This window comes from Balaenoptera borealis (assembly GCF_965194805.1).
Source record: "Balaenoptera borealis genome assembly, chromosome: 1".
NCBI lineage: Eukaryota > Metazoa > Chordata > Mammalia > Artiodactyla > Balaenopteridae > Balaenoptera > Balaenoptera borealis.
In genome coordinates, this window is record NC_138860.1 from 100031506 (window position 1) to 100049178 (window position 17673).

The 17673-nt window shown below is 36.5% G+C and overlaps 1 protein-coding gene across 19 annotated transcripts in view; it reads left to right on the forward strand.

Moving 5' to 3' along the window:
• Window positions 1-17673, forward strand: part of VAV3 (vav guanine nucleotide exchange factor 3) — a 513627-nt gene that overhangs the window by 340966 nt on the left and 154988 nt on the right. For 18 of the 19 annotated variants that reach the window (XR_014242136.1, XR_014242137.1, XM_082383492.1 and 15 more), the window contains exon 22: window positions 5566-5600. The exons of the other annotated variant lie outside the window; for it this stretch is intronic. Coding sequence is in view for 16 of the 18 variants with exons in the window: in XM_082383492.1 (XP_082239618.1) it covers window positions 5566-5600 (35 nt within the window). In the remaining 2 variants the exon portion in view is untranslated. The remainder of the gene's footprint in view (window positions 1-5565; window positions 5601-17673) is intronic. 19 annotated transcript variants of the gene reach the window in all.

Consider the following 17673-nt stretch of genomic DNA (forward strand, 5'->3'; position numbering starts at 1 on the left):
GAAAGAGAAATTAAAGAAACAATGCCATTTACCATCACATCAAAAAGAATAAAATACATAGGAGGTAAAAGACCTGTACTCTGAAAACTATAAGACACTGATGAAAGAAATCAAAGATGACACAAACAGATGGAGAGACATACCATGTTCTTGGATTGGAAGAATCAATGTTGTCAAAATGACTATACTACCCAAGGCAATCTACAGATTCAGTGCAATCCCTATCAAATTACCAATGGCATTTTTCACAGAACTAGAACAAAAACTTTTAAATTTGTATGGAGATACAAAAGACCCCAAATAGCCAAAGCAATCTTGAGAAGAAAAACGGAGCTGGAGGAATCAGGCTCCCTAACTTCAGACTATACTATAAAGCTACAGTCATCAAAAGAGTATGGTACTAGCACAAAAACAGAAATATAGATCAGTGGAACAGTATAGAAAGCCCAGAAGTAAACCCACATTCCTATGGTCAATTAGTCTATGACAAAGGAGGTAAGACCATACAGTGGAGAAAAGACAGTCTCTTCAATAAATGGTGCTGGGATAACTGGACAGCTACATGTAAAAAAATGAAATTAGAATATTCTTTAACACCATTTACAAAAATAAACTCAAAATGGATCAAAGACCTAAATGTAATACCGGATAGTATAAAACTCTTAGAGGAAAATTCAGGCAGAACACTCTTTGACATAAATTGCAGCAATATCTTTTTCAATCCATCTCTTAGAGTAATAGAAATAAAACCAAAAATAAACAAATGTGACCTAGTTAAACTCAAAATCTTCTGCACAGCAAAGGAAACCATAAGCAAAACAAAAAGACAACCCACAGAATGGGAGAAAATATTTGCAAATGATGCAACCAATAAGGGATTAGTCTCCAAAATAAACACTTTATGCAGCTCAATAAAAAAAAGAAACAACCAAATCACCCAATCAAAAAATGGGCAGAAGACCTAAATAGACATTTCCCCAAAGAAGATACACAGATGGCCAAGAGGTACATCCAAAGATGCTCAACATCACTAATTATTAGAGAAATGCAAATCAAAACTACAATGAGACATCACCTCACACCAGTCAGAATGGCCATCATCAAAAAGTCTACAAACAATAAATGCTGGAAAGAGTGTGGAGAAAAGGGAACCCTCCTACACTCTTGGTGGGAATGTAAATTGGTACAGCCACTATGGAGAACGGTATGGAGGTTCCTTAAAAAGCTAAAAATAGAGCTACCATATGATCCAGCAATCCCACTCCTGAGCACATATCCAGAGAAAACCATGGTTCAAAAGGATACATGCACCCCAGTATTCATGGTAGCAATATTTACAATAGGCAAGACATGGAGGCAACCTAAATGTCCACTGACAGATGAATGGATAAAGAAGGTGTGGTATATATATATACAATGGAATATTACTCAGCCATTAAAAACAATGAAATAATGCCATTTGCAGTAACATGGATGGACCTGGAGATTGTCACACTAAGTGAAGTAAGACAGAGAAAGACAAATATCATATGATATCACTTATATGTGGAATCTAAAAAAAATGATACAAATGAACTTATTTACAAAACAGAAGCAGTCTCACAGACGTAGAGAATGAATTTATGGTTACCCGGGGGAGGGGTGGGGGGGAGGCATAGATTGGGAGTTTGGAATTGACATTTACACACTGCTATATTTAAAACAGAAAACCAACATGGACCTACTGTATAACATAGGGAACTCTGCTCAACATTCTGTAATAACCTAAATGGGAAAAGAACTTGTATATGTATATGTATAACTGAATCACTCTGCTGTATACCTGAAACTAATGCAACATTGTTAGTCAACAATACTCCAATATAAAATAAAATTTTTAAAAAGAAACATAGTATAAAATGATTCCACATTGATTGTGTTCCCAATTCAAGTACAGATTCTCTCTAGATTGGCACCTCAAAGGATTTCTACTGATAAAGTCCCAGGGATTATAAATTCACAATTTGGAATAATTATATTTATGAGGAAACAAACCCACCTTAAGCAAAAGTCAGCAGAGACAATAAAATGCAGAATTAGACCCACAAAGACAACAGATAGTGGAATTATCAGATACTAAGTTCAAAATTGTATGTTTAATATGGTTGAAGAAATAAAAGGGGGAATAAAAGTCTAAAAGGAAAACAAGTAACTCTTGTTTGGGCATATTTCAAAAAGAATCAGATATAGTAGTTGAAATGAGAAACTTAATGGAAACATTACATGATGTATGAGACCCAGTTGGGCAGAAAATTGGAAGAAAAATCTGAATAAATTTCTCAGTGAATAGTCCAGAAAGATTAAGAGATAGAGAATGGAATGATAAAGTTCAAATACATCTATTGAAAGAGAGAATATAGATAATTGTGGGAAAGCAATGTTCAAATGATGGCTGAGAATTTTCCAGAATTTATGATAAAACTAATCTTAATAGTCAAGAAGAGTATATTAAACTTAATCAATACCTAGATACATTTTAGTGAAACTGCAGAACATCAAAGACAAAGAGAAAATATTAAAACCAACCTGAGAGAAAATACAGATTACCTATAAAGGGTTGATGATTAGACATATAGCTAACAACAGCAATAATGGAAACAATAAGAGTTTCCACTTCTGGTCATTGTCAAGTAGCTCCTATTGGACCAAGCCTCCCACAGAAAATAACTACAAACTCTGGACAAAATATTTTTTACAAAAACAACTATCTGAACATACTGGCTAGGAGAGGACTTGACATTCAGAAGAAGGATGATACTTGGTGAGTTTCCTGGCTTTAAGGCTAGCTTAAGGATAGACCCTGGGCTGCACCATGCAGGGTGGCTGAAATTCAGATAGAAACCTCACAGTATTACTGGCTTGAAGAGCAGAATATGGAGTTTGAAGCAAACACAATCTGGAAAGGGAGATAAGAAATCTTAGAAAGGAAAGAAGAGTGAGGGAGAACCTCAAATTCTGTGTATAAACATTGCCTCAGTCTCTGAGTGGTGCAGACTTCAAGTAGCTCAGCTTAGGCTAAAAGAACTTAATGAAGTATTCAGTTGCCCCTTACCACAGGGAAGACAGAGTTTGCAGTTGGGGTTCAAACAAGTTAACTGCCTGCTCTAAGAAAAACCACACTCTTTGTAGGAGCATAACTGAATCCAGGGCCTCTACAGCATATCATTCAAATCGTCCAAGAGGCCATCTAAAATCACTCCGTATACAAAGAAACAGGAAAACGTGAACTACACTCAAAAGAAAAGACAATTAAAGGATAACAACCCTCAGCTGTCCCAAATGATAGAATTTGCAAGAAAGGATTTTTAAAGTAGCTATTGTAACTGTGCTCAAGGACATAAATAAAGGAAAATACAGTTGACCCTTGAAACATGCAGGGATTAGGGCGCTGACCCTCCAAGCAGTGGAAAATTCACCTATAACTTATAGTCACCCCTCTATATTCACAGTTCCTCCATATCTGTGGTTTCACATCCATAGATTCAATCAAATGCAGATTGTGTAGTATTGTAGTATTTACTATTGAAAAAAATCCACGTATAAGTGGACCCATGCAATTCAAACCCGTTTTGTTCAAGGGTTAACTGTATGTTTATACTGAATGGACAGGAAACGTCAGCAGAGAAATAAGAACTATAAAAAAGAACTGAATGGGAATTCTATACAATGAAATTTCAATATTTGAAGCAGTAAGAATAATATACTCAAAGTTTTGAAAGAAAATTAGAAATATATCTTTCCTCAATGAGGATGAAATAATGACATTTCTAGCCTAACAAACACAGAAAGTTCACTTCTGTCTCATCTAGCTTTTATAAAATGTACTTGGGAAGAAGCATGTATCTTATATGTAATTTTATATGTATGCTATATTCCCAATGAAATTTTTTTAAAATGCTACATCCACAGCAGAAGTCTTAACAATGTAAACAGCCTATGATGAAGGCAGAAAAAGGCATTAGGGAAAAACTGTCAAAGATGAGAACAGAATTATTTATAGCCTTATATATGATATATTCCTCCAAACGAGGGCCCAAAGTACACATGATAGAAATGAGGAGGGCTCATGTCAGATGGAAAAGGACAGGATCCTACTCTGATGATGGGGGTCACAGCTGAGAAGACAGTCCTGGCTCATCACACATCAGAATGTACCGAAGAGAGAAAAAGCTTCAGAAGGACACATCAGGATGGAACAGCCTCAGATCTCTGTTCTACTTTAGAATTTTATGTCACCCTTCACTTTTGTGGATCCTTCCCAGCTGAGAAAATCCACAGTCAAGATATGTTGAAGCTCTTTACCTGCTCTGTCCTCTTTCTCTCTCTTTGTTGTTGTTCTCCAGGAAGAGAGAGATAGGTTTAGGAATAAGCATACATTTGAAGAATACAGAGAGGTAGAGGGAAGGAGGAAAAAACTTTTTTCCCCATCAGATTTCTGAGGCCATGTATATTTTACTAAAAGGGAAACTGTTGAAGATTGATTTTCTATTTGCGAAAACAAAATGGTATAAGAAAATATTCGCAGGATTCGAATGGTATAATTTACTTTCAATATGTTATCTGTGTATCAGGATTTTACACAGTGGTGAAATTTAAAATGTGATCCATAGGATAAAAATATTTAAATATTAGTAACTTTAGAGATGTTCTGACCAGAAGAATAGTTTTTTTACAAATAATTCTTAACCTGGAAGGTCAAAATAGTAACAGCCCATTATGAAAATGGACATAGCTAGAGATATATTCACATTAACCAGACCTCAGTTACAAATGAGGGTAACAGTATTTTTAATCACCCAGCATAAAAAGGCCCAGGAATACCATGGAATGTATACATCAAAGATTCAGGTGATTCATGAAAATTACATAGTACGAATTGTATTTGTTGTTTTTTGAATATTGGTGTGCCTTCTTTGGCTTTGCTCATTTTCTAATTGCAATCAGCAACTAGAAGTTTATTTTTTCTTTCTTTATTTGCGTAGAAAATGAAGTTTTTCTCTGTTGTAAAGCTACATAGGAGAAAAGGGGAAAATGAGTATTTCCTATGACTTTTTCATAAATAAAAGGTTTTCCAGTTGGTAGACTTCTAAATCAGAGTCTAAAATCTGTGTTACACAATAAGAGTCTATATCAGGTGTATATTGTTTATTTTGCCTGTTTTCCCCATATATTGGGAAAGCAGTGTGCTATTTGGTTTTCCTAACATTTTCATTTTAATTTTCTATGATAGGATTAAACTGCCTTGATAATAAATACCAAAAGATTCCAATTCATATTTTTCCTGTTATCTCTTCCTTTAGAGGTACAGTGGCAGTAAAATGAATGAAAGAATTAAAGTGAAATGAATTATTTTCTACTTATCTGACATATACTATGATTCACTCTGTATAATATGGCCAATGGATAGTTCTAGGACTGTGCTACTTAGGGTTTTATAGAGCTGAGTCAGCTGAACTGAATTAATGATTGATTTCTTAAAGCTTCCCTTAAGTAAACTTAATCTATTTTTGCCTTTTTACATCCTAGGTGCCCAAACCAGTAGATTATTCTTGCCAACCCTGGTAAGTATTAAAAATGTTTATGTAGCTGAGTTGAAATACCATACCCTTAGCTCGAGGACACCTTAAATGTGGGAGTAGTAAACTACATTCAATTTCCATCTGTCCTGGCTAAAGGTGTTTTCAGATGCAACAAAACACCATAATGAATTTATATATTGCTGACCTTTCCATATCTTTATCAGAAGTGGTGCATGTGTGTGTACAAGCACATGTACTTGGCTGTAAATCCAAAGTTTATAACATCCACAGAGGGGAATGGGACATGGGCAAATATGTATATTGTATTTTAGAAGAGTAAATTTCATGAAGTTGAGAAAAAAGGTATGATTCCATTTTCTGAAACTAAATTTAGCCCAGAAAGGAGAGTAGATCCTAAAAATACATTTTATAACACATAATATGGGAGGAGCAAGATGTGTCCAAGTCTAAAGTTTTAGGTCTCTGTGGAGCTCACATAACACTTGGAGGTTAGCGGTATCACTAACAGAAACAAAGAAGCAGTAGATAATGATTATTATTTTTTAGACATTATGAGTTTAAGGGGAAATGATATCCTCAACCGGAAAAACTATTTAGAATCTAAAATAGTTATAATCATCATATGATAATAACTAACATATTCTGGGTACTTAGTATGTACTTAGTATTTTACACATTTTGTTTTGTTTTTCCAACATCTGTATAAGGAAGGTTATTTTTATTATTTTTACAGATGAGGAAACAAAGGTTAAGGCCAACCAGCTAGTAAATGGTACAGCCAGGATTCCAAGTTATGCTGTCTGTACATTGGCACACCACCTGTTAAAGTACAAAACACAGGCATATTTACTTATTTATATTTGTTTCCTGAATTTTGAGTTTGGCTCCTCTTAAAATGACTGCATCTATTTTTATTTTCTTGATATTGAAATATATGTATACAAACTAGATATCAGGATATGTATATAAATGAGATATTCTGAGAGTATATAGTACTAGTTCAGTTTGCAGGTGTAGCTAACACCTGAGTTCTTTGATATTTAAAATTCTGATCATTTTCTGTTATATAACCAAAGCATGAAAAATGCCAGGTTACTGTAGGAATATATTGTCCATAGTATGAGATCCTCTCCTCAGCAGTCTTGCTCTCCCCTCCCCAGCAATTTCTGCCTTCTGTGGTCATTGTCTGCTTTCTCTGACATCCCTCCCTGGGCTTCAGCACTGAGCTTGCTGGAGAAATTGTAGCAGGTCTGTAATGGAACTGGAAATCTTTGCTACATGTTTACCTGGTTTAAGACAAATTTGAGATCTTAGTTTTCGTGGAATTAAAGACTGTAATCCTGGCAAATTAAGTTTGGAGAATAGAGGTGATAGCATGGATAATCAAACTGGAAAACATCAAGAACTGGTGAAATCATGAGAGTGTGATGATAGTTTCCTTCTCTTTTCTTTTACTATTTCTCATGTAAGTAGGCATAATAGTTACAAGAGTAATGATTTTAGAGAAATACTAAAGCCACAAACTAGATGGATTTTTTTTTTTAATTGGAGTATAATTGCTTTACGATGTTGTGTTAGTTTCTGGTGTACAACAAAGTGAATCAGCTATATGCATACATATATCCCTTCCCTCTTGGACCTTCCTCCCACCTCCCCCAATCCCACCCATCTAGGTCATCACAGAGCACCAAGCTGAGCTCCCCGAGCTATACCACAGGTTCCCACTAGCTATCTATTTTACACGTGGTAGTGTATTTATGTCAAACCTAATCGCCCAATTCATCCCACCCTCCCCTTCCCCCTGTGTCCACACATCTGTTCTCTACATCTGCGACGGATTTTATGAAATAAACCAGTCAGGTACCTGGGAACCAGTCAGGGCACAGGAGATTTGTTTTTGAACCCTTTGTTTTAAAATGTACCCTTGCCAATATGTAAAATTCTATTGAATATATGACCAGTTAGAAAAGTATTGTTCCTAATTATAAAAAAAAAAAAAAAAAAACAAGATGTTCAGATGAGGGAAGACCCTTGAAAACAGTAAGAAATAAAGATATAGTAGAATTTCATAATTACTTTTTCTTCTTTTCTGAGCAACTTGGACAATTTATTCACACTAAGCAGGCAGTTTCATGTGAAATGCCTTCTGCTAAGGAACAAAATGATCAACTATATCAGAAAATGTAATCTTCAATGTTAGAAATACTAAACTGTTTAGAGAAAAGTTACACTGTGGTTCTCAAGTCATTAAGAAAGTGAATAACACCAACTGTATGGTGTATTTATTATTTGCACATTTTAAAACAAGTTGTTCCCATAAGGTAAACTTTATCTCTTTTATAGGCCATGAAATAAAACAGAATTCAAGATGATTATCTTCAACAGTCTCTGTTTTGGGGTGTCATGAAGGCAGGGATGAGGCATGGGGCTTAAATCTGGGGAACTGTCTGAAAATACTTATGAAGAAAAGGATACAGATGCCAAGGAACCTACCTCATCCTCCAAGTAGTCAGGCAACTTACCTTTCCCTACCTTAGCAGGAGACATAAGTTAGAAGGTATATTACATGGAAAAATTGAGGCATATGGGGCCTAGACTTGGAAAGAGCAGGACCAGCAGAGATTGGGAGAGCAGTCATACTGAAACCAGATGGGTCAAATTAAGGAAAGTCAATATACAGACTGATGATGATCCCCAGTTCCTTTGTGTAGCTCAATTTCAGTACTGTGACAGCTGTGTCTCACACACGTGGACTACTCTCTTCTTGCATCCAGATAGGAATTTGGAAGATTTTTCTCTAAAGAAACAGAATAGACTCAAAATAAAAAATCTAAAATCCAGCCCCATCATAAGGTTCTTGCCAAACGATCAGGTTCCCACCCAATGAGCCTCCCTTGCTTCCCCCACACAGAGCTTCCAGTCAGTTCTTGGATGCCTTCCTCTTAAATATGAGCAGACAACAAGGAGTAACCAGGCATTTAAGAAAAACCTTGAAGTAAAGAACAAATAAATGGGAGAAAGAAACTTGGAAGAATTACAGACATTAGAATGGGCAGAAGAAAGAAGCCTTTAATTTATATTCTTAGAATTAAGAGATGACAATGTATCCATAGAAGTGAGCTGGATGTTTTATAAAAGCAACAATCAGATAATAAGAAAGAGCTGTTCTAGTTAAGTATTGAGTACAGAAACTGGAAAATAAAGTTGAGTAAATCCTTCAGAAAATCAAAGAGAGATAATATGAGAGAAAAGATAGAGTAGACAAGTGACCTGAGAAGTCCAGCCTTCACTTAATAGAACTCCAGAAAGGGAAACTGAGAACAACAATTATCAAAAAAAAAAACAAAAAAAATTTTTTTTAGAACTGAAGGGTATATGGCTCCAAATCAAAGATGCTACCAAGGGCCAAGGACAATACTGAACCTTTTAGTACAGCACATAACCGAAAGGCATATTAACATGAAAGTTTGCTACATAGAGAAAACAAAGCAACTGAGAGTTTCCAGGGAGAAAAAAAATCAGATTATATACAAAGACTTGGAAATCAGGATGGCATTGAATTGGAAGTTAGAACAGTAGAGTGATGCCTTAAAATTTGAGAAGTAAATAATTTCTCACCTATAATTCTATATCCAGCCAAACTGTGAATTAAGGATTATTAAGTAAAATAAAAACATGTTCATAGATGTGAGGCCTTCTGAGTATTACATCCCATGTCTTCATTTATAGGAATCTGAAGGATGAGCTAGTAAACCAAAAAAGAGGGAGATACAGAACATAGGAAATGGGAGCAAAGGGATGTCCAGGACTACAGTAATTCAGCAGGCTTAGAGAGCAAGCAGTGGTGATTAGACCAAGAGGGTGGAGAGCTTGCTTGAGAAAGATGAATGTCTCCATCGAAAAAATTATTAGGTACAGTACATGGTGTTGAAAAGGTGTCACTGAGGGGTTTATAATCCTCTTGGAGAATTTGGAAAACATCTGTGGTAGAGACAAAGAAGCTTGAGCAAACCAAAAACTTGAGGACTTGTTTTTTGATGTCAGATGTTCTTCGAATGTGACAACATGACACAACTGGGTAAGATGATGGCTTAGCTTTGGAGAGGTTACACAAAGAATGAGGTGCAGCACTATGAAGGCATGAGCATAAGTGGAGAAACAGTGATTTTCCATCCTGACATCTAAAATTGATAAAGACTCAGAAGGAGAAGAGAGAGAGAAAGGGCCTGAGAAAATAATATTTGAAGAGATTATAGCTGAAAACTTCCCTAACGTGAGAAAGGAAACACTCAATCAAATCCAGGAAGCGCAGAGAGTCCCATACAAGATAAACCCAAGGAGGAACATGCCAAGACACAAATTAATCAAACTGACAAAAATTAAAGACAAAGAAAAAATATTAAAAGCAACAAATAACATACAAGGGAACCCTGATATGGTTATCAGCTGATTTTTAAGCAGAAACTCTGCAGGCCAGAAGGGAGTGGCACAATACATTTAACATGATGCAAGGGAAAAACCTACAACCAAGAGTACTCTACCCAGCAAGGCTCCCATTCAGGTTTGATGGAGAAATCAAAAGTTTTACAGACAAGCAAAAGCTAAGAGAATTCAGCACCACCAGACCAGCTTTGCAAAAAATGCCAAAATAACTTCTCTCTACAGAAAAGGCCACAACTAAAATCAAGAAAACTATGAATGGGAAAGCTCACCAGTAAAGGCAAACATAAAGTAAAAGTAGGAAGTCATCCATGCACAAATATGATATCAGAACCAGCAATAATGAGAAGAGGAGAGTACAAATGCAGGATATTGGAAATGCATTTAAAAATAAGAGATCAACAACTTAAAACAATCTTGTATATATATAGACTGCTACATCAAAACCTCATGGGAGATATATAATGGGAGGAGACAAGATGGCAGGGTAGAAGGACACATGCTCACCCCTTCTTATGGAAACACCAGGATCACAGCTAACGACTGAACAACCACCAACAAAAAAGCACTGGAACCTACCAAAAAAGATATTCTACATCCAAAGACAAAGAAGAAGCCACAACAAGACAGTAGGAGGGGCACAATCACAGTAAAATCAAATCCATACACACCAGGTGGCCAACTCACAAACTGGAAAACAATTATACCACAGAAGTTCTCCCACAGGAGTGAAAGTTGAGCCCCACATTAGGCTCCCCAGCTTGGAGGTGTGGCAACAGGAGAGGGAGCCCCCAGAGAATCTGTCTTTGAAGGCCAGCAAGATTTGATCACAGCAGTTCCACAGGACTGGGGGAAACAGAAACCCCACTCTTGGTGAGTGCACACAGGGTCTCATGTGCACCAGGACCCAGGGAAAAAAGTGGTAACCTCATAAGAGACTGGGCCAGACTTACCTGCTAGTATTAGAGGGTCTCCTGTGGAGGCAGGGGTGGCTGTGGCTCACTGCAGGGACAAGGACACTGGTAGTGGCAGGTTTGACAAACTCATTGGCATGAGCCCTCTTGAAGGCCACCATTGTCTCACCAAGACCTGGCCCCACCCAACAATCTGTAGGCTCCAGTACTGGGATACCTCAGGCCAAACAACCAACAGGGCAGGAACACAGCCCCATCCATTAGCAGACAAGCTGCTTAACGTCTTCCTGAATAAACAGCTGCCCAATAAACACACCTCCTGACATGGCCCTGCCCACCAAAGGGAGAAGACCCAGCTCCACCCACCAGTGGGCAGGTACCAGTCCCTCCCACCAGGAAGCCTGCACAAGCCTCTTAGACAGCTTCATCCACCAGAGGGCAGACAGCAGAAGAACTACAACCCTGCAGCCTGCAGAACAGAAACCACAATCACAGAAAGTTAGACAAAATGAGACAGCAGAGGAATATGTCCCAGATGAAGGAGATAAAACCCCAGAAGAACTAGAACTAAGTAAAGTGGAGATAGACAATCCACCTGAAAAAGAATTCAGAGTAATGATAGTAAAGATGATCCAAGAGCTTGGAAAAAGAATGGAGGCACAGATTGAGAAGATACAAGAAATGCTTAACAAAGACCTAGAAGAACTAAAGAACAAACAGATGAACAATACAATAACTGAAATGAAAAAATAAACTAGAAGGAATCAGTAGCAAAATAACTGAGGCAGAAGAATGGATAAGCGACCTGGAAGACAGAATGGTGGAAATCACTGCCATGGAACAGGATAAAGAAAAAAGAATGAAAATAAATGAGGACAGTCTAAGAGACCTTAGGGACAACGTTAAATACACCAACATTCACACTATAGGGGTCCCAGAAGGAGAGAAGAGAAAGGATCTGAGAAAATATTTGAAGAGATAATAGCTGAAAACTTCCTTAACATGGGAAAGGAAACAGTCACCCAAGTCCAGGAAGCACAAAGAGTCCCAGGCAGGATAAACCCAAGGGGAAACACACAGAGCCACATAGTAATCAAATTGACGAAAATTAAAGATAAAGAAAAACAATATTAAAAGCAACTAGGGAAGAGCAACAAATAACATACAAGGGAACAAGGGAACTCCCATATGGTTATCAGCTGATTTTTCAGCAGAAACTCTGCAGGCCAGAAGGGAGTTTCATGATATATTTAAAGTGATGAAAGGGAAGAATCTACAACCAAGAATATTCTACCCAGCAAGGCTTTCATTCAGATTTGATAGAGAAATCAAAAGTTTTACATACAAGCAAAAGCCAAGAGAACTCAGCACTACCAAACCAGCTTTGCAACAAATGCCAAAGGAACTTCTCTAGGCAGAAGAGGCCACAACTAGAATCAAGAAAATTACAAATGTAAAATCTCATCAGTAAAGGCAAACATACAGTAAAGGTAGGAAATCATTTCCACACAAATATGATATCAAAACCAGCAATTGTGAGTGGAGGAGAGCACAAATGCAGGATACTGAAAATGCATTTGAAATTAAAAGACCAACAACTTAAAACAATCTTGTGTATATATAGACTGCTATATCAAAACTTCACGGTAGCTGCAAACCGAAAATCTACAATAGATACACACACAAAAAAGAAAAAGGAATCCAAACACAACACTAAATTTAGTCATCAAATCACAAGAGAACAAAAGAGGAAGGGAAGAAAAAACACCAACAAAAACAAATCCAAAACAATTACCAAAATGGCAATAAAAACATACATATTGATAATTATCTTAAACATAAACAGATTAAATGCAACAATCAAAAGACACAGACTAGCTGAATGGATACAAAAACAAGACCCATATATATGATGTCTACAAGAAACCCACTTCTGATCTAGGGACACATACAGGCTGAAGTGAGAAGATGGAAAAAGATATTCCATGCAAATGAAAATAAAAAGAAAGCTGCAGTAGCAGTGCTACAGATCTAGGGACACATACTGACTGAAAGTAAGGGTATGTAAAACAATCTATTCCATGCGAATGGAAATCAAAAGAAAGCTGGAGTAACAATGCTCATGTCAGACAAAACAGACTTTAAAATAAAGACTATTACAAGAAACAGAGAAGGGCACTACATAATGATCAAGGGATCAATCCAAGAAGAAGATATAACAATTGTAAATATACATGCACCCAACATAGGAGCACCTCAATATATGAAGCAAATGCTAATGGCCATAAAATGAGAAACTGACAATAACACAATAATAGTGGGGGACTTTAACACCCCACTTTCATCAATGGACAGATCATCCAGACAGAAAATCAATAACGAAACACAAGCATTAAATGACATATTAGACCAGGTGGACTTAATTGATATTTATAGAGCATTCCATCCAAAAGCAGCAGAATACACATTCTTCTCAAGTACACATGGAACATTCTCCAGGATTGATCACCTGCTGGGCCACAAAGAGAGCCTCAGTAAATTTAAGAAAATTGAAATCACATCAAGCATCTTTTCCAACCACAACGCTATGAGATTAGAAATCAACTACAAGGAAAAAAACTGTAAAAAACACACACACACCTGGAAGCTAAACAATATGCTACTAAACAACCAATGGATCACTGAAGAAATCAAAGAGGAAATCAAACAATACCTAGAGACAGATGAAAGTGAAAGCACGATGATCCAAAACCTATGGGACACAGCAAAAGCAGTTCTAAAAGGGAAGTTTATAGCAATACAGTCTTACCTCAGGAAACAAGAAAAATCAAAGAGAAAGAAGAACAAACAAAACCCAAAGTTAGTAGATTGAAAGAAATCATTAAAGATCAGAGCAGAAATAAATGAAATAGAGATGAAGAAAATAGAAAAGATCAATGAAACTGTAAGCTGGTTCTTTGAAAAGATAAACAAAATTGACAAAACTTTAGCCAGACTCATCAAGAAAAAGAGGGAGAGGGCTCAAATCAATACAATTAGAAATGAAAAAGAAGTTACAACTGACACCACAGAAATACAAAAGATCATAAGAGAGTACTACAAGCAACTATATGCCAATAACATGGACAACCTAGAAGAAATGGGCAAATTCTCAGAAAGGTACAATCTCCCAAGACTGAACCAGGAAGAAATAGAAAATATGAACAGACCAATCACAAGTACTGAAATTGAAACTGATTAAAAAACTCCCAGCAAACAAAAGTCCAGAACCAGATTGCTGCACAGGCAAATTCTATCAAACATTTAGAGAAGAGTTAACACCTATACTTCTCACACTCTTCCAAAAAGTCACAGAGGATGGAACACTCCCAAATGCATTCTATGAGGCCAGCATCACCCCAATACCAAAATCAGACAAAGATACCACAAAAAAAGAAAATTACAGGCCAATATCACTGATAAACATAGACACAAAAATCCTCAACAAAATACTAGCAATCTGAAACCAGCAATATATTAAATGTGATCATACACTGTAATCAAGTGAGATTTATCCCAGGGATGCAAGGAATTTTCAGTATCCGCAAATCAATCAGTGTGATACCACATCAACAAATTGAAGAATAAAAAGCATACGAGCATCTCAATAGATGCAGGAAAAGCTTTTGACAAAATTCAACACCCATTTATGATAAAAAGCTCTCCAGAAAGTGGGACCTAAATAGACATTTCTTCAAAGAAGAGATAACGATGGCCAAGAGGTACATGAAAAGATGCTCAACATCACTAATTATCAGAGAAATGCAAATCAAAACTACAATGATATATCACCTCACACCAGTCATTATGGCCATCATCGAAAAGTCTACAAGCAATAAATGCTGGAGAGGGTGTGGAGAAAAGGTAACCCTCCTACACTGTTGGTGGGAATGTAAATTGGTACAGGCACTATAGAGAACAGTATGGAGGTTCCTTAAAAAACTAAAAATAGAGCTACCATATGATCCAACAATCCCACTCCTGGGCATAGATCCGGAGAAAAACATGGTTTGAAAAAAAGTTTCAGGATACAAAGTTAATACACAGAAATCTCTTGCATTTCTATATACTAACAATGAAAGATCAGAAAGAGAAATTAAAGAAACAATCCCATTTACCATCACATGAAAAAGAATAAAATACCCAGGAATAAACCTACCTAAGGAGGCAAAAGAGCTGTACTTCAAAAACTATGATGCTGATGAAAAAAATCGTAGATGACACAAACAGATGGAAACATATACCATGTTCTTGGATGGGAAGAATCAATATTGTCAAAATGACTATACTACCCAAGGCAATCTGCAGATTCAATGCAATCCCTATCAAATTACCAATGGCATTTTTCACAGAATTAGAGCAAAAAATTTTACAATTTGTGTGGGAACACAAAAGGCCCCAAATAGCTAAAGCAATCCTGAGAAAGAAAAATGGAGCTGGAGGAATCAGACTCCCTGACTTCAGACTATACTACAAATCTACAGTCATCAAAACAGTATGGTACTGGCACATAAACAGAAATATAGATCAACAGAACAGGATTGAAAGCCCAGAAATAAACCCACAGACCTATGGTCAATTAATCTGTGACAAAGGAGGAATTTCCCTGGCAGTCCAGTGGGTAGGACTCCACGCTTTCACTGCAAGGGGCACAGGTTTGATCCCTGGTCGGGGAACTAAGATCCCACATGCTGCACAGCGCAACCAAAAAATTTAGGAAAAAAAAATTTTTTTAATCTATGACAAAGAGGGAAGAACGTACAATGCAGAAGAGACAGTCTCTTCAGTAAGTGATGCTGGGAAAACTGGACAGCTACATGTAAAAGAATGAAATTAGAACATTTTCTAACACCATACACAAAAATAAACTCAAAATGGATCAACGACCTAAATGTAAGGCCAGACATTATAAAACTCTTAGAGGAAAACATAGGTAGAACACTCTGACATAAATCTCAGCAATATCTTTTTGGATTCACCTCCTAGAGTAATGAAAATAAAAGCGAAAATAAACAAATGGGACCTAATTAAACTTAAAAGCTTCTGCACAGGAAAGGAAACCATTAAAAAAAAATCAAAAAGACAACCCACAGAATGGGAGAAAATATTTGCAAACAAAGTGACCGACAAGGGATTAATCTCCATAATATGCAAACAGCTCAAGCAGCTCTATGTCAAAAAAACAAAAAAAAAATCCCAATCGAAAAATGGGCAGAAGACCTAAATAAACATTTCTCCAAAGAAGACATACAGTTGGCCAAAAGGCATATGAAAAGATGCTCAACATCACTAATTATCAGAGAAGTGCTAATCGAAACTCCAATGAAGTATCACTTCACACTGGTCAGAATGGCATCATCAAAAAGTCCACAAACAATAAATGCTGGAGAGGGTGTGGAGAAATGGGAACCCTCCTACACTACTGGTGGAATATAAATTGGCACTACCTCTGTGGAAAACAGTATGGAGGTTCCTTAAAAAACTAAACATAGAACTACCATATGATCCAGCAATCCCATTCCTGGGCACATATCCGGAGAAAACATGGTTCGAAAGGATACATGCTTCCCTAATGTTCATTGCAGCACTATCTACATTAGCCAAGACATGGAAGCAACCTAAATGTCTAGGGACAGAGGAATGGGTAAAGAAGATGTGGTACATACAGACAATGGAAAATATTACTCAGCCAAAAGAAAAATGAAATAATGCCATTTGCAGCAACATGCATGGACCTAGAGATTGTCATACTAAGTGAAGTAAGTCAGATAAAGACCAATATCATATGATATCACTTATATGTGGAATCTAATTTTAAAAAATGATACAAATGAACTTATTTGCAAAACAGAAACGGACTTTCGGATATTGAAAACTAACTTATGGTTACCAAAGGGGAAACGTTGGGGGAAGGATAAATCAGGAACTTGGGATGAACATCCACACACTACTAAGATAGATAACCAACAAGGACATACTGTATAGGACAGGGAACTCTACTCCATATTCTGTGATAACCTATAGGAGAAAAGAATCCAAAAAGAATGAATATATGTATATGTTTAACTGAATCATTTTGCTTGTACACCTAAAACTAACACAATATTGTAAATCAACTATACTCCAATAAAATTAAAATTAAAAATAAAATAAAATTGATAAATTGTAGTTTAATCATGTTATTTAGAAATATCAAGTAGATATTAAAAATAACAAGGAAAAATAGGTGAAATACTTGAAATGGGACTTGGGGTAGGATCTGATAAGATGGGGTAGTGCTGCTTTTTCATTATAGTTTTATAGTATGACTTGACTTTTAAAAACTATGTTCATGTGTTACTCTGATAAAAATGCTTATGCTATATGCTAATTGCCGTAAATGCCATGAAGGAAATTAGGGATACTGTAATGAGAATAATGGACAGATACAGGACAGTGTTCTTTAGCTGGGATGGTCAGAAAAGACTCTCTAAACCTGAAGGAGGAGAAGGAATGTGGGTTGACAGAGGGTGAGAGATTTCCAACACAGGAATATAGTCTATGCAAAACTCTAAGAATTCTTGAACCTGAAAGAAGCCTGGAGACTAGTAAAGAAGGGGTTTGTTAGAGATAAGATTGAAGAGGAAGATGTGAGTCAGATTATACTAGGTAGTAATGAGTCAGTGGTTATCCTAACTTTAATCCAAGGTACCATCTACATA